The sequence below is a fragment of the Lemur catta genome, chromosome 2 (assembly GCF_020740605.2).
Source record: "Lemur catta isolate mLemCat1 chromosome 2, mLemCat1.pri, whole genome shotgun sequence".
Taxonomy (NCBI): domain Eukaryota; kingdom Metazoa; phylum Chordata; class Mammalia; order Primates; family Lemuridae; genus Lemur; species Lemur catta.
Genome location: NC_059129.1, coordinates 112,832,945 through 112,851,438, shown reverse-complemented (window position 1 = coordinate 112,851,438; position 18,494 = coordinate 112,832,945). Strand labels below are relative to the sequence as shown.

Sequence of the window (18,494 nt, the reverse complement as noted above, 5' to 3'; positions counted from 1 at the left end):
TTTGCATATTCATATGGGAGAAAGAAAAATTTTCATGTTTAGTTTTTTTTGTTTCAAATATTTTGTATTGTTTAAATAAGACCTTTACTCTCCAGTTAACTTTATGTATAAATGTATAAATAATATTTAAAGATTGGAATCAAAGTAACTTTGCAATGTGTGACAATCTTTATTTACCATGGATTTGTACTTACTAAGGTAGCACCACAAATATATTTTTTGAATTACTGAGCAAATACTTCTTCCTTCTTTTAATAAGTTATTGTAATAAGTCAAAACTCAATTTTTTTAAATTTGAATTTCTCATGCTATGCAATACCTGTACAATCATTGGTGTAGAAATGCAGTGTCATTGTATGACCTCATGGCAGAATGCCATGTCCCAACAGCTTTCTTGCATGGCCTCAAGGGACAGGGGGACATAGACAATATGATTAATATCCCTTTCAACTGAACTGAATCTGGTAACTGCAGTCTTGCAACAAAAGCATATTAATAAAGGCCGGTATTGTCTTGCTCATCTTACAAGCATCACTTTTCTGGAGGTGACCCAGGTAGTCATAAAACTTTGAAGAAATTTATAGGAAGCAAAGACATTCAAAAGAATATATTTCTAAGCATGCCTAAGTTTTCCCATTGGTCAGTTACACATGATTTTGGATGATCCAGAGCAAAAATTAACATCTCATAATCCCCATGTTTGTGTGATATAAACAGAAAAGGAAATAATTTTTCTGGGGTAAAAATCGAATGTTGTTCAAAAACTGACTAGTGCAAAATTACTGGTAGTAAATACTACAGTTGCAGATAGTAAAGTTTCAAATAATTGTGCTAATTAACCTTAACTTATACTGGCATGTGAACCTATATTACAGTGTCATGTTGTTGTTGTTTTAAATATGTTTCATGTACTTCCTTTTTGTGAAGAGCTCAAATCATTCTGCAGATATTATATCCCTATCCTAATGGTTGAGTTCATTCCAGATTGGTCAGTCAATCCTACACAATCAGAACATTGAAGCTCATTCAGTTGAAACCTATTTATATTTGTGCTTAGGGAACTAATATCTTCTTACTATTCTCTTTACTTTTTTGGTTCTCAATTCCTTTGGTTGGGGAAATTGGACACAGCTCTTGAGTACGGATTGATTGATTAAGCGAACAATGACTGAACTGGCTATGTGTTTCTATCTGCTAGAGGTTAAACAGAAACTCAACTGGTTCCACATGATTGGGGTCTCTGCTGTTTTATCTTGAAGACTGTACTATTAATTTAACAACTGCTGCTGGAGTGGATGTAGTGATGCAGATGGCACCATTTGCATTTTGGACCTGGCTCTATTAGAATCCTAATGTCAAAGACTTTGAGCAGTGGGCTGTAGAGTGGGTTTATTAAACTAGTGAGTCTTCCATAATTAAAACAGTGAATTTGGCTGAAGTTTAAAATAAATTTCTCAAAGGCTGGGCTGGATATTAGTAACCTGAATATATTTCTTGAGCAGACCAAATATATTTTGGGAAAGTGAATATTTCACAAATAAAAGAGAAAATGGAGTTTCAGCTGTTCAGTATTGAACTGGGCATCAGAGATAGCTTATTTTGTTTTACAATTTTTCTGTGTGAATATAAACAAAAGATTTCATTTTATTGCTTAGTTTCCTATCTGTAATTGAGGTAGAATAATGCCTGCTCTTTATTACCAAATAGTTTGGTGAAAATAAACATTTTATTTATAACTACTCTGTTATATAGATAACAGTTTTATAACTGTTCTTACATGTAGGTAAATATTGTTTTTTATACACAATGTTCCATGTCAGTTATGATTACATATGATGGATAGTTAGGATTTTAAATTGTTATCAAAGCATTTTAAACTCTTATAAGAAAAGATATAATATCTCCAAGGTAATAGTAGTCTGTGATGATTATAAACAAGTCAGCAAATATCTGAGGATAAAGGTTCATTATACTGAAGCTGAGAGGAAGTAAAAACTTTGGTGATGGTGGTTGCTAGATCACATCATATTGTCTCTATTTGTTTTTCTCATTCAAGGGACTATATAGTATACTAAAAGATTTTAGGAACATAGGAGTCACTGGGAAGCCAGTGAGTCTACACCTAGATGATATGCTCATCTACTGGGATACAAAAAAAAACAACAAAGAATATGTAATCCTAGAGAATATATATTTCCCAAACAATTTGATATAAATATACTAATTCATTTTTACAGTGTCAAAGAATTAATCGGTTTCAATTATGACTTATTTTCATAGAAAATTAGGCACTTATTATAGTCATCCACATTAAATGATTTTAATTCCTCATATCTAGCTAACATTTACTTCTGCTTTGTCCATGTGTTTATTTTGTTTGATGTTTTTCATGAAGAAAGGATGCAGCAGTTTCAATGGACCTAACTTTAACACATAAGCTAGCAATGAGTACTTATTATGGTTTTAAGGTATGAGCTCTGACATGTTATTAAAAGTTTACCTTTGAACTAAATTAACCTTGTGTTTTTTCTCCACATAAACTAGGTAGAAATTTGTTTTATAAACAGAAGCAGAATAGTATATGTACTTGTGACCCTGTATTGGATTCATTTAGTAATATAGTGGAACATTACATTTGCTTAGAAGAAACTTTCAACCATACTTCAACTTTCCCTGGATTACCAAATGTCATTCACCAAATTGTTATTTGTATAAATGGCCCCTGGTGAGCAGGTGGAATGAATTCACCACAATAGAGTAGTTGTGGGTACCAAGCAGAGTGCTCTAGTACAATTTAGCTTGAAGAATGCTGATTTCATATGATGATGGTTTCAAATGAAAGGTTTTGTAGGTCAAAATGATCTTGAAGAATACACCTATATTTAAAGCCTAATGTTTTAGAATATATTCCTGTTTAACCTATAAAAACTAATAAATGTCCAGATGGAAGTGAATATATTAATATATAAGGCAGTCTCAAGACCTACGCCCATGAGTGTTTCAGATGAATGGATACTCATGGTGGGATGTAGAGTCACATGTTAAGTGATAAAAAAAATATTGACCATTCTCCTCTGGCAGTCTTTTGTCTGGGGATTCTTTGTAGTCATAAACACCTCTGTCCACAAATGTCTTAAATAAAAAGATATATACAGACCCACCATAAAGAATTACAGAGACTGGTGATAGTTGTCATCAATAAAGGTCCCAGTCTCGACTATTGACCAATCTTGGCTGCTTAATTACAAGCATCCTCATCATTTTGTCCAATTGGTTACAGTAGGCATCTCATGTAATTGACCGACCAGGTTTCATGAAGCTGTAGTGGATCATACCAGCGCTGGACCACCAAACACACATCATTAGTTTTTTTAATGAATATTTGGTTTTGGATTGTGTTTTGGCACTTCATCTTTATCCAACCATTGTGCTGAATGCTTGTGATGGTCAAAAAGAATCCATTTTCATCACACATAATACGGTGTAGAAATGGTTCACCTTTATGTCATGACAGCAAACAGAGGCAAGCTTTGAGAGGATTTCTCTTCTGATGCTCATTTAATTCATGTGGAACCCATCTATCCAGCTTCTTTACTTTGCCCATTTATTTCAAATGGTCCAATGTTGTTGGCATAGTAATGTCAAACCTTGCTGATAATTCACATGTAGATTGAGATGGATTCACTTCCAATACAGCTTTCAGCTCATCATTATCCACCTTGGTCTCAGGTCATCCATGTGGCTCATTTTCATGATTAAAATTACCAGAATGGAACTTCTCAAATCACTGATGTACTGTGCATCCATTAGCCACATCCTTCCCAAACACTTCGTTGATATTTTGAGCTGTGTGCGCTGCATTGGTTCCACGATAGAACTCATATTCAAAAATAACATAAATTTTTGACTTATCCATGGTTTCACAAAAATTGCTCTAAAAAACTATTTAAAAGGCAATCACAAGCCAAAATGTGCATGAATATACCTTCACAATAAAAAAAAAAATTGTCAAAGTGAAATGTCAGAGATATCAACTGTCAAACTTAGTACTTAAGGAAATCAGACATTCCATACTTAATAACCGAATGAATATTTAGGCTTCTATTTAACTATTAAGCATGACAATTTACTCATAGAACAGAATGAACCAGAAAAGACAAGAACCCGGTGATAAGCATATAACTAGAAAAAGAACTTTTTTTCCAAGAAGGCTCCTAGACAAAAGGAGGGCCTGCTAGGCACTCAGAACAGTAGGTGTCTGCTACATCCACCTGGATTGTCAGGTGTTAGGTGAAGAACTGATATCAGAAATGCGGAAGAAGTTCACGTGGCAGAAATGTATGCTGACAGATGGCGTCTGGTCTGCTTCAGAGTGCGTTAGCTGACGGAAATAAGGTGTATTCTGGCAGGCAGATAGTGTAAATGGAAAAAGTGACCACAACCATCAGGTGATAATAGACATTAATTTATTCACAGCACTTACTTTATGTCAAACACCATACTAGGCACCAAAAAATCAAAAATAAATAAGACCTAACCCATTCATAGACCCAAAAATGTAAATATGCAGTTATACCACTGTGTGGTTAAGAACTCTACAGAGATGTCCTGAAGGAGAGCTGCAGTTTGAGGTCTGGCTGTCTCTGTTGCTGACTAGGTGTGATTGCAGTTTTCTGGTAGGGCCTTAGAGGAATGAATGGCTTGGGGCTCAGATGGGGACTTTGGAACTTAAAATGGAAGACATAAAAGCTAAGTCAGAGACCAGTCCTTAAGGAATCAGGTGGAAATTTGGTAAAAGGGGCCCAACAGAAATCTAATTAGTAGAATTAGCATTAATATTAATATTAGTATTAATTTTCTAGGGCTGCCATAACCAAGTACCAAAACTGGGTGGCTTAAAATAACTAAAGTTTATTGTTTCACAGTTATAGAGGCTAGAAGTCCAAAGTCAAGGTTTCCATAGGATTAGTTCCTTCTGCGGGCTGTGAGGGAGAATCTGTTCCATGACTCTCTCCTAGCTTCTGCTGGTTTGACGGCAAACGGTCTTGTAGACGAATCTGTCCAGTTTCTGCCTTCATCTTCAAACGGTGCTCTCCCTGTGCCTCTGTCTTTTCAGTGTTCCCTCTGCGCATGTCTTCCTCTGTGTCTGAATTTCCCTTTTTTCTAAGGGCACCAGGCATATTAGATTAGGGACCGGTCTGATGACTTGATTTTAACTTGACTGTCTCTGTAAAAACCCTACTTCCAAATAAGGTCTCATTCTGAGGTACTGGGGGTTATGACTTCAGTGTATCTTGAGGGGACATAACTCAATCCATAACGATATCACATGCACCAAGTCAGAGGAATGTTTTCTTATAGCATGATTTAGAACAGTAACACCTACTGGTTTAGGACTTCATAAGTTTCTGGAAAATGATTGCAGGATTGAAATCATTGGCTGACAGAAAATGTAGCTCCTTAAAGTATAAAATATATTTTCTTTTCCTTTCTGGCAGCTGTGAAATATAAACCTAGAAAATGAGAACAGAAGGCTGTACACAAAGCTACGTATCACTGCCCCAGTAGTGATTGTTCACTTATGAGGAAGTGATTGCAGTTCTTACTGTGTCTACGTAGCCCCAGGTGAAGGGGAAATTGTCCATACAATTAAATTAAATTTAACCATAAAACTAATATTTTAGAATGAGAAAATCTATTTTATGATTTGATACATATGTATCAGATGAGATTTGTAACTTTGGGTAATTTTTCCAAATCTTCGCTTTAATAGATATTTAAAAGTAATTTTACTATAAAGAAGAAATGTACACACTATTGAAGGGTAGATGTTAGATATCGTGCTTGGAGAATCCAATCAGCCCACTTCAGCTCATAAGAACAAGTTTGCAGTCTGCACAGGACCTGGGACAGACAAGGCCGTAGAGTTTTTTTATTCAAGAATGCTTTTCTATGGGAGTTTATATTGTCTCTTAAAAAGCATGCAGACCATTTTGCCTTAGCACAGAATTGAAACTCTACAAATCTGTTACAAAAAGAATGAAACATACACATGCAGACATACACATTAACCAAGAGTACATCTGGAGTTTTTGTTTAGTAGCGGCTGAAACGAAATTTGTTTTTTAAGAATTTAAGATGAATGGATGTGTATGATGTTCTTTCATAAAGAAAAATGATGAATGAAAACATGAATGTATATGAATTCTATTGAAGCTGTTTGAAATGTTGACCTATTTAAAATTCATACGTTACTTTAGTACTAATACCTATGATTTAAAAAGCACTAGAAACGTGAAAAGCAGAGAAATTAATTAAAAGAAAAATCCATTACATATAACCTTACTCCCCATAGTCTTTTTATAATGAAAAGATAGCGTGCTTACTTGCTTATCTATCTGATTTCTTTTGGTTTAGGTACTCAAGGTTAGTCCTATGCAGTAGTCTGATGTGAAGTGTGAATTCTAGAGTTTTGGTTAATTCAATTTATCTGCTAATCATCAAATGAAGAATGTAGTAGCCTATACAAATCACTATTTTAAAAATTTTGGCAAAAAACCTTTTGATTTTTGAACTAAGAGCAGAGAGATCAGGAAAAGAACTCTGACAACATGGCCTCTATTGTTTGACACTAGGGAGTGTTTTGCCCCATAAAGAACAGCAGGGTCAGGCACACTGTGAACTCTGATATACTTCAGAAAAAGACACAGTCTGCCTGGCAGCTTCCAGGGTCAAAAGCAAAAGCAGACAGCGCAGCTTGGGAAGTGCTGGAGAAGGGCCATGTGGGAGGGTGAGAGATGCGCTTGAGTTGAGTTGAGCTGAATGTTCTGGTCAGGGAAAGGTCAGGGTCTGGGCAAGTGCAGGAACAGAAAGGCCATGCCAACTCCAATGCCAAACATCAGGGCCATTCCAACTGGTAGATTCCATTTGTTTTTAATTATCAGCATACCAAAGGGACTTTTGTTTCTTGTAAATAAGGATGACAAACACATTAAGCTCTAGCAGGTGCAAAAAGCTTATTTTATCCTAAGCTAAAACAGTCCTGGCTGACGTATAACTTTGCCAAACAGGGCTGGTGACAAGGAGGTACTCTTCTCTTCTTCTTCTGTATGAAAACTCCCGGTTACGGCTTCTAAGCAAAGAGATGCACAGGCAAAAACAACGGTTATGGCAAATCATTTTTTATTTTGGAATGATTGCCAAAGCTGTTACTGATTGTTGCATTGTTGTGTTGAAAGACATTTCAAAACTTGGTATTTTAGTACAGTCTTGCCAAAGTTTGAAGTTTCCATCCAAGAAGGCTTGGTGGCTGTCTGCCATTTTGAACAGTCCCTAGAGCACATGAGTCCAGCTGCTTCACTAAGCAATGTTATGGTGCCATTTCTGAGAGGTCTAATGAAATTCCAGCATTCAATACTATGTCTGTAAATCAAAACTTCGATTGGGAGGAACCAGATTCTTCCCCAGGGTAACAGAAATGAGGCATTAATATGCTAATTTGAGTCTGAATTCAGCCCCTCTGCTCTTTTGATTTTGCATTAATTCTCCCATTTATACCTGTGCACACGTCAATCTGAAAATCCTTTAGTGAAATGGACAACCAGCTGTCCGAGGTGGGTGAGTCCCATTCTTTACAGAGGCAGAGACAAAGATAAGGTGTTCCCTGGGGGTCTTTCCAATCAGAGCTCTGAAAGCACAGCTTATCTCACACAAACTTGGTTCCCCCTAGAGAAACTTTAAAAAAGGCTTTGTTTTTGCCAAGATTTTCTTTTGGTTTTTAGCTTAATTACTAGTGATCTAAAAGAACCAAAATAAACCATTTGCAGTCAGTGTGAGTGCTGATTTCCTTGTTGTATTTTGTGAGATACTTATATTGAGCTTAGTAGCTCAGAAACACCTAAAAGAACCATTAAATGTGGAAAGAAAAAATAATAGCTATGTGTTCGAAGTTACTTTTTTACTCCTGTTTCTGTTTTAATTATTTAAGAATTTTTAATAAATTGTAAAAAACTTTCAAATGATTTGAAGCAAGTAGAGCCTATTACATTTATACTATATCATTCATAAACAAAATTTAACTAGAAGATGAAACTAGCTCTTCTGATAGCATTTTAGAATTTCACTCACACGAAGGTATTTTGAAGAATCTACTATGTGACCGACCCCACATGATGAACCAGAGATGCAAAAAGAAAATCATATGGCATAGCTTCTAAAGATTTCATCTACTGGGTAGTCAGACATGTGAACAATTGTTGTGTTATTATTTAGTTGCTAAAATAGAATTATGTATACAGGGCAATTGGTGTATGGAATAAGCAGAGATTCCCAAAAAAAAAAAAAAAAACAACTTTACAAAAGAGGAGGCATTAGAACCACAATGAAAGAATGCATGGAACAGAGAAAGGAAAATAAGAAATGTGGGTGTGGGAATTCTAGGTAGAAGGCACAAACAGGCAGAGATGCAAAGGTGTTGTGAGGGAACATGGTGTGCTTGTGGAGCTACAAGCATTTTGTTAAAATGGGAATGTAAAGTTCAAGGAGAAATTCCTGGCAGATGAGATTGGATTGGCAAGCAAATGTCAGATCACTAGAGCAATTAAATATTTTTATATCTGATATAGTACCTACTACGTGGCAGATACTATGCTAAGCAATGAGGAGGATGCTAATATTTAAAGCAGGTGAATGATATAACCAGATTGTCGTGTTGGAAAGGTTACTGTGAGAGAGAAAAATCTAAATCTAAAGGTTCAAAAGATTAGTCAAAGCATTATTATAATAGGTGTAATAATATTCCCAAGATGGACATTCTGCTTCAACTTTCTAAAACAGTTTCCTTCTTTTTTGTCTTTCCTCTCTGTTCCTAGGCTAATTTCTTCTAATTTTTAATTCTTAAATGTCGCTTCTGCCAAGGGGCCTTCCCCAAACATGCAGACTACATTAGGTCCCTTTTGTATATGGACGTGTCATCCCCCATATTTTCTTCATAGCAATTATAACGACAGGTACCTATCTTTGTAAATATTTGTTTAGCATCCATCACCCATTAGCTTGCTGACTTCATTATGACAGGGATGGAATCTGTCCACCCTAGCAGAGTCTTTAGCTCATAAAAGTGTTTTCTCTATATTCTTGTATAAATAAATGATAGGGAGTGTAATATTGGATAAAAGAAGATGGCTAAGAGGAATATTACAAAGGTATTATTGAAAGAGCTTGAACTCCTTTGGTATGTGACCTTTTTTAAATTTTATAATTCATTAAATTAAAGTTTGGAAAAGCTGAGGGATATTCTTATCTTTGCAATCAGACCTGGCTTTGGTACTAGATTATACTTGGATATGAAATAAAAAATAAATCTATAAATATCTTGAAGTCTAAACCTCTAACTATGTAAAATCTCATGGCAGTTAATGGAAGATTTCTAAAAGTAGCAGATAAGTTTTCAACATCAAGAATGGCCATGCAATTGTCTGGTTATTTATTCCTTGTATTTAAATGAAAAGTATTATCTTTTTTGTTCCAGTTCCACACAGAGAAAAAGAAAAAGAAAAAGAAAAAGTAAAAGAAAAAGAAAAAGTAAAAGAAAAAGAAAAACCTGAAAAGAAAGGTATGGATTAATTCTTACTGTTTGAACACACCAAGTTCTTTCCCATTCTTTACATTCAGATTTTGACCATTCATTTCTTTTTAAAAATTATGTCATAATTATTTCCTTAGGATAGGATCTGAAAAGAGAAATTTCTGGCTTGAGGGGAATAAAATACTTAAGACTTGAAATCTGTTACCACTTTACTTTCCTGAAAGGTTGTGTCAATTTTTCCTTTGGCAGTTTTGAGCCTAACTTAGCAATGAGGATATTATTTCAGAAAATGCTTATCAATTTGATAGATAAGAAAGCAGATCTCATCATTTTAACCTGCATATTTTAATTACCTATTAGACTGTTTTTTATTTTCTATTTTTATTTATTCATTTAGAATAGATAATACAATCTCATGACTCAACATGTAAAAGTACATTGTGAAAACCTTCCTCTCATCCTGCTCCCTCCTTCTTGGTTTCAATTCTATCTCACCCCACGTACTTATAGTAAATCACTCCTGTGACGTTTATATGCATCCTTCCAGAGCTTTATTAAATCTTTAGTAGATAATACATATTATCGTTTCTCCCTATTTATTACATAAAATCTAGTATGTCATATATTTTGACTTTTACAATTTAACAATATATCGTAGAAATCTTTTCATGTCAGTGAATAGATATTTTCCTCATTCTTTTTAAAAAGCTGTATAGTATTTAAACGAGAATATTTCCTTCCACTGTATTTTTGAACTGCTTCTTATTTGTGAGAAGATTTACATGTGACTTTTAGTGATGTACATTATCTTCTTGTGTAACTGTTCACACTTATTGCCCATTTCTCCTTATGACGTGTGTGTGTCATTTGGGTATGTATATTCCTTGGTCTAACACTTGTTTCAAATATTTTTCTCAGTTTGTTTTGCATCTGATGTTATGATTTCTGTCTGTGCAAATGTACATGTGTGAGTCCATGTATGAGTGTATGCATGTGCGTGTGTGATTGGATTCTTGAGTTTCTACGTGGCTAGATATGCTGGCATTTTCTTGTGGTCTTTCTGCTTTTGAACCCTCATTCAACAACTAATTCAGTAGCCACTAATAGTTTCCCCAAGTTTTTAAAAAGTTATTTCATATTTTACGTTTAACTTTAACTCATCAAAAATTATTTTCAATGTATGATGTGAGGCAATATTCTAATAAATTTTTGATGTTTAGAGTCAATCATGTCTAGGATATATGAGCTAGATTTCAGCTGATTGATGCATCCACAGTTTGCATAGTCTGCTGAGTTTTCTTGTTTTATTTAACATTCCACTTTGGTAGAACATATTATGACATTTAGGAATCAGATTAGTTGAAACATGCTTCAGTGTAATTTATTATATATTCACATTAAAAAATTTGAATTAAATAGTTGTTACTTTATTCATGCTAACTTAGTGAAAATTTCCATGAATTTCAATACAGCCATCTTCTTTCTCTGTTTTGGAAAATAGTGACCATTTTTTGTCTGCTATTGAATTCTACAGAATTATTAGCCTCAGGTTCTATGTACTCTGACTAAAGGAAATATTCTGATATTTCTTATGATTTTTTTCAACCTCCACATTAGCCAAATGTTTTTTTGTTTAAAAATATTGAGACCGTTTCACCCTTAAATTATAAATGTTGCAGAAAATGTATCCAAATTGAGAAGCAGAAATAAAATGCTACATTGTAAGTGCTCTTTTATTTACTGTATGCTAATTAAAGGATTTCTTTTTAAGGGATAGGTTATTACAATGTAGTCAGGTGACCTTGTGTGAATTGTGCCCTGCTTAGTCTGGCATAGGACTCCTTCTACTAACGTTGTCTAAGTTGTTACCCACAACCCCAAGTGGTAAAGGAGGTGACTGTGGGCAGGCTCGAGTGGTGGGGATGCTGAAACCCTGGAGGAGGAGGCACCTGCTCTCTCAGCAGCTCTGCATCTGTCAGGGTCACTTGGTTCTCAACTGAACATTATGCTTTAAGCTTTTTAAGAGGCTTACATCATCTCTTTAAGATTCCGGGGAAACTATCCATAGACTGTATCTAAAGATAATAGTTTTTAAAAATACATATATCAAGCACATGTTTTTCCTTTTGTGATGTAAGTAAAGCTGATATACATTACTGTTCTGACAATTTAGTTGGAGAAGTGGAAATATTTGGGACTCTAATTTTTTACTCCAGTAATTTGGCACCTTCCTGAAACCAACTGTTTAATTACATCTTGTATTTTATCACTTAACTTTTTATAATTTATTTAATTCCCACCGTTATTCTCCAGCATGTAATATATAAGTGTTGAAAAATGTGTTGTGATTTGGGATGCTACCAAATCACACAGTTTAATGTATTTGAAATTTAAATATAAGCTGTATGTGCTGTTGTACTGCCCAGATCTCCTTTAATTAACAGTATTGGGAGACACAGGACTTTACCAGAGTATATAAATAAAAGTTAAAATAAATTTATATTGGTTTATTAATTTATTAAACAATGAGGCAGTATAATGTTTCCGATATTGTGTGGAATCCTATTCAGTGAAGAAGCAGTACTCAATCAGTAATCTTTTTTTGAGTGACTTTATATACCATTACTAGTTCTCAACTAAAAGTGTTAACCTTAGGGAATGTTTGGAAATTTTTTGGTTGTCAAAATGACATTGGAATGAAGGGCATTTGTTAAGCAGGGACCAGAAAGGTTAAACATTTTTTCAATGCATAAGATGGTCCCTTGCAGCCAGGAATTGTTCTTTTCCAAATGTCGATTGTGCCCCTGTTGAGAAATACTTAATCAAATCCTTAGTCCTGATTTAAATATTTCTCTTTATTAATCCTAAAGATAGTTCTTCTTTTTGACACAATGATATATTTTTTGACAAATTCTTATAAAATTTTTCCCTCTCAGTTTGTCCTACCTGAAAGCTTTATCTACTTGGAATAATGACTTATAAAAGCAGGATGGATCTAGCTTTCAAAATGCTTTCTAAGTCTTAAAATGCCAAGCCTTTTACGTTGAATTCTATACAGCTATTATTACATTCGTAACTCTTTATTTCTGAATTAGGCTCATTAATGTAAGAAATCTTCACAACATTACGTAATTTCAGTGGCTATAAAACTGAGATCAAAAGAAACTTGGTTTTGAAATCTATTAAAAATGTGTACTAATGTAAAATTTTCTGTTTAAGCAACTCACAAGGAAAAAACTGAGAAAAAAGAAAAACCAGAAACAAAGACAGTGACAAAAGGTAACTTTTCCCTTTATTTCTATAACTAAATTCTCTTACTTGAAGGACTATATTTTGGGTAACAGCTAGATATTTTTAAGTATTCGGCATTTTATTTACATAAAAAATTAATTTGGACTTATATTTGAAATTTCTTATCTAAAAGAATAGTAAAATCAAATACTTATTAAAATAATATAGAATCTCAAAATATGAGAGGAAAATGAAGAGCTTTACTTTATAAAGGCAGAATTTGGGTTCCCATGACCTTCACCCCTTGATGTTTTCCCTACGGCTATGTTACATGACATGACAAAAGGGATTTTGCAGAGGTAGTTATGATTGATCTAAAACAGGGAGAATGTCCTGGATCATCCAGGCAGGCTCAGTGTAGTATTATGAATCTTTAAAAGCAGAGAGATTCGGCAGAAGAGAAAGAGAGATTTGAAGTGTGCGGATTTGTCCCCCTTGGCTGGCTTGAAAATTGAGTGGCCCACATGGAAAACGTGAGAAGGGAATGAATTCTACCTCCATGTTAAATAAACATGAAAGCCAATTCTCCCCCAGAGCCTCCAGTAGGAAACACAGCCCTGCTGACTACTTGATTTTAGTCTTGCAGACTCTGAGCAGAGAACCCAGTTGACCCATAGTGAGACTTTTGAATCATGAACACTGAGGGAGAATAAATGGGTGTTACTTCAAGCAGCCAAGTTTGTGGTAATTTGTTACTACAGCAAGAGAAAACTAACACATCTAGTTCACAGCTTTTGACCAGTGTTACACCTTGAGTTTGATTTTAGAAGATTCAAATTCAGGATTTGCTTTTATCATAAAGAAAAGGTCATGCATACACCTTGATCAATAATTTAAGACTCTGAGAACCAAAAGTATCTTAATAATATACCAAACAATTAATTGGAATATTACTGTAATATGTTGTATTTTAGAAGATTGAGTAAACAAAGTTTTCTGTTCTAAATTTATCTACCAATTGATAGGAAAAATGGATTTTAACTGGTAGCTCAATCTTATCTCCTCAATTTAAATTTGTTCCTCATCTTTTAAAATATAGGTTTCATGTGATCAGTATATTTTAGAAATCTTTATCCAGTATTTTCAAGACACTAAACATTGAGGTAAAAATTAAAATGTATTTTCAAAATTCAATTTGATTATCTATACAATATTAAATAATTAGATATTTGAGGCAGATATATTTTTAAATTAAATTTTTCCATGAGATAATCAAATATAATTTTATTGAAGTTAATTTGGGTGAATTATAAATTGAGACTTTGTTTTCTAGAAGGTAGCATGAATTTAGTCTCAAGATGAAATTAAATTTAATAAATTCAAGTTTATTCTACTTGATTCTCTTCTGTTTCATAAATGCAAATGAAAATAAATTTTGTATATATAATTTGTTTTCATTTTATATATATAAAATCACATATCACCTATATATGAAATCTAGTAGGGATTTTAGAGATCATCCAAATTAATTACCTAGGTTAACATATGAAGAAACTGATCTGGAGAGACAGCAAATAATTTGGCCAGGTCGCATAACTAGTATATGATTGGATTAAGATGAAAACACGGGTGAAAGAAGTATACATCTAGTATTCTTTAAAATGATAATTAAATAAAGTTTGTTTAGTATCATTTATTCCTTCAAAAAAATTTTATGGATTGCTATATTGGTTATTTATTTCTGTATAAAACATTATCACAGACTTTGAGGCTTAAATCAACACATGTTTATTATCTTACAGTTTCTCTGGATCTAGAATCTGGGCAGTGCTTATGTCAGTCCTTGGCTTCACAGTCTCACAAGGCTACATCTAAGGTGTTATCCAGGGCTGCCTTCTCATTCAAAGTTTCAACTGAGGCAGGATCATTTCCAAGTTCATTTACATGGTTGTTGGCAAGATTCAGTTCTTCAAGGGCTGTTTAAATGAAGGCTTCAGTCCCTTGCTGGCTGTTGGCTGGAGGCCATCCTTCGTTCCTTGCCACATGAGTCTCACTAACGTGGTGGTTGGCTTCATCAAACCTAACAAGAGAGAAAAACTTAGTGAGACAGAAATCACAATCTTATGTAGACTATTCATGGAAGTCACCTTTAAGCACCTTTGCCATACACTGTTGGTTAGCAGCAAATTCCTAGGCCAACCCATATTCAAGGGAAGAGGATTATAAAAAGGTATGAATATTGGAAGGTAGGAATCATTAGAGCCATCTTCAGTCTGACTGCCATAAATACTTTCTATTTACATATTTATATTCTTCTGGAGGAGATAGATATAAGCAAAATATATATATAATGTATATAAAATATATATGCATAAACACATGTATATGTATGTATATATGTTTGTTTAAAATACACCCATGTACATACATATATATGTGTGTTTGTATATACATGTATTTAATTTTCATTTTTTATTTTATATGTGCATGTATTATGTTAAGAATAGGAAATTTATAAAAAGTACTCTTTGTGTTATGGGTGGTTTCTGGGAAAACAAAATAAGACAAAAAAGGCATAAACTATACTGTATGACATTTAAGACAGGAATGCAGTGTTAAAGTAGAATCTCCTTCTGAAATCCTTTGATTTCCAGATGCTCTCTTATGGAAAACAGCAAGTTTCTTGCTCTGTTTCAAGCACTGCTTGCTTAAAGGCAGCAATTGGTTAGACCACTTCAGGACTTGCTCCGGGGAAAGAGTGGACCTCTCGATGTCTGCCCTGGTACCTGGGTAGAACCCTGTATCCACTGGGAAAACTAGACTATTTATGTAGTTCATTCAAAATAACAAAAACAGGGAAGAAGAAGAGAATGATGGGAAGAGAAGTCGAGTGGGGCAAGCCAAGTTGGGCCAGGTGTCTAACTGACATGGAAGTAACAATCTGCAGATGTTGGTGTGTTTGATGATGTGGGGAGATTAATGCTGTCCTGATCACTCTTGGGAAGACATTTTATTGCTTTCACTTAGTCCCTTTGTATTTATATCTGGTCTCATTTATCTTAAAATACATTTTTGGTATAGTCTTCACAAGTTAATATTAGCAACAGTAAGCAACTTAGTGTGGTTAGAAAATGAGTTAGGCATTCTGGTTCTACGGCACCTACTCTTGACCCATTTAATTGCACTGTCTTTGACAACTGGCTTTTTGATCCTTAGATTCTTCATATGTAAAATGAGTATAATATAGTAACTCTGGGTAAGTTCTGGGGAAACTCCAAGAGCTTTAGGAATGCAGCATCTATAGATTTAATATTAGAAATTATTATGTACTTATTTTGCAGGCTTCAGAGTTTTTTTGTTCATTGTTACTTATGTCCACAGCTTCCCTAGAGGAAGAGGCAGGTACCGTGGTGATTCGTTTTTTAATGCAGAGAAACTGAGGGAGGCATAGAGAAGTTAAGCAGTTTGTAATTCCTTAATAAATGAGAGATGAAATTTGTTATTTCCTAGCTCCAAAAATGTACGATATGTTAGTATGTTTATTGGGTAATGCTATTTTTCTACTTTGGTGTTAGACATTTTGATTCTAACACAGTCCTTAATGGGTTGTGCTAATTCCAAAACTGGATCAAATACGCTGGCATCATTCTTTTAATTAGACCATCTTGTTTTCCATTTCACAAAATCACAAATCAAATATCTTCCTAAATAAAACTGGGTGATTTGAATACAACATGGCAATACTTTTTGCTTTTTCATTCCTTAATGAACTCCTAAGTACAAATGCCACTTAAATTCATTTTGAGAAAAGTCAGGAAAAATATTGTGCACAAAGTTTAAGAATAGCTACCCAGTTTGATAAAAATAATAGAAGTTGAATATTGCTATAGTTTTGTGATATTTTCTTTATTATAGCCACATCATTGTTGAGTTCCAACCCATTTTTTTCTAATACAAGGCAAAGTTATCTGTTTCAACAATTAAGGTCATTCAAAAATGTCTAAAATTAGGTAGGGAAAATTTTATTATTTTTACACTTAAAAATCAATGTTTGTAATGAGCAGTTCTGCCTCTTAGAAAATCATCTTTGCCCATTAAATTATAATGGCATTAAAAATAGACCTGAATTTTACACATCTTTAATTCCATAGTACGATGCTAAGGGTAAATCAGCTGCAACTTATAAGAAATAGATGAGTATCATTTAGGGTAAACAAAAATAATAATTTCACACACAAGTATAAACAAAAAACACAGCAAATTTAACAAGTTTTGGCAAGTTTATTTCTAAACATGTATTTACATATGCAAACCGTATATCACTATATTATACATAGGATCTGAGTAGAGTGAAACATTTACTCACTCCTTAATCAAAATTGCTAATCTAATACATTTCTTCTGTGTTTTCTCTGAAAAAAAGCATTGTGCTAGACACTATGGTGTTACAAAAATGAATAAAAATTCTTATCCTCACCTTACTCTCAGTTTGGTAGGGAAGATAGGTGAACAAGCATCTGTAATACAATATATATTATAGGGAATAATATATATACTTTAATAAAAGTTCAAGCAATTGGAAGCTCAGGGAAGAAGTGATTAATTCCAATGGCAAAGACATTTTTTTGCCTATGACTTAAACATGAATAAATTTAAATATGTGGAAAACATAGAAAATAAAGAGAATGCAGTGTGACAATGTTTGACACATGGAAAATGCATGAGCTATTCAAGAAAAGGAAGTAGTCTAGTGGAAGGAGAAATTTTTGGAAAGATGCTGTGAGTGGAGGGATGGGATGACGCCAGACATGGAAGGGTTTTAAATGCCACACTGAAATTTCCTCAGAGAATTATACTACTGTGTGGCTCTTAGCACTCATAGAGCATTAGCTGTGAGCCCAAGCCAAGATAGGTCCTCTGAAAGGGTTTTTTAGGTGAACGTACATGAGTTGTATGATTTTGAGGTGCTATCAGCTATCCCAGCGGAACTTTCTTTCCAAACAGACACTAATAAACATTTTGGTGTGGGGTCCTGGAATGTTATTAAAGTCATCCACAGAAAGCCGATGGTTTCAGTTACACAAATGTATGAGTTTGCTGCAGGAAAGAGCAAAAACCGGAAAAGGAGATTTAGAAATTGTTCATGAGAAGTAGAAGAAAAATCTCTTGAGTATAGTCACAGAAGCCATAAAGACATTAGAAGTTTATAGAGTTCTTGGGTGATATTTGTGTGAGAAGTTTGTGGTTAAATAACTTTGTAAAATATGTATAGAATAATCTCCTTTCTTGATAATTCTCAATACATTTTAGCTTTGAGAAATTTCAAGGTAAAGAGACCAGTTAAACTTAGTGTTTCCAAATTTATTTGATCATAAAAATATCTTCCAACCCTTAAAGTTTCTAAGAAACAATGTTTTGAGAGGTGTTGGTCAAGTCCATTAAATGTAGTAACACAAATAATTTTGATTTTGCAAGCTAACCAGCATCTGGCATTATCAATTTCATTCTTGTTTCAATGGGACTTCCCAATATTATCTTGGCTTAATCTCAAATCATTGTTTAGTATACCAAAATCAAGAAACTTGATTATATTGTTCTCATCAAATTCTTTACATGAGTAACAATAAAGGGTACACACAGTGATTATGTGTGGTCCCATACAATAAATAATGTCCAA

General features: G+C 33.9%; 1 protein-coding gene and 1 long non-coding RNA gene across 2 annotated transcripts in view; one reads left to right on the top strand and one right to left on the bottom strand.

The window, feature by feature from the left end:
- The window catches only part of TRDN (triadin), a 333,314-nt gene that overhangs the window by 87,707 nt on the left and 227,113 nt on the right, over nucleotides 1-18,494 (top strand). The window contains exons 6-7 of the mRNA XM_045544289.1: nucleotides 9,530-9,613; nucleotides 12,806-12,865. Coding sequence (XP_045400245.1) covers nucleotides 9,530-9,613; nucleotides 12,806-12,865 — 144 coding nt within the window. The remainder of the gene's footprint in view (nucleotides 1-9,529; nucleotides 9,614-12,805; nucleotides 12,866-18,494) is intronic.
- LOC123633226 overlaps nucleotides 14,590-18,494 on the bottom strand; it is a 49,980-nt gene continuing 46,075 nt past the window's right edge. Inside the window, exon 4 of the long non-coding RNA XR_006733561.1 lies at nucleotides 14,590-14,897. This is a non-coding gene — a long non-coding RNA (uncharacterized LOC123633226). The remainder of the gene's footprint in view (nucleotides 14,898-18,494) is intronic.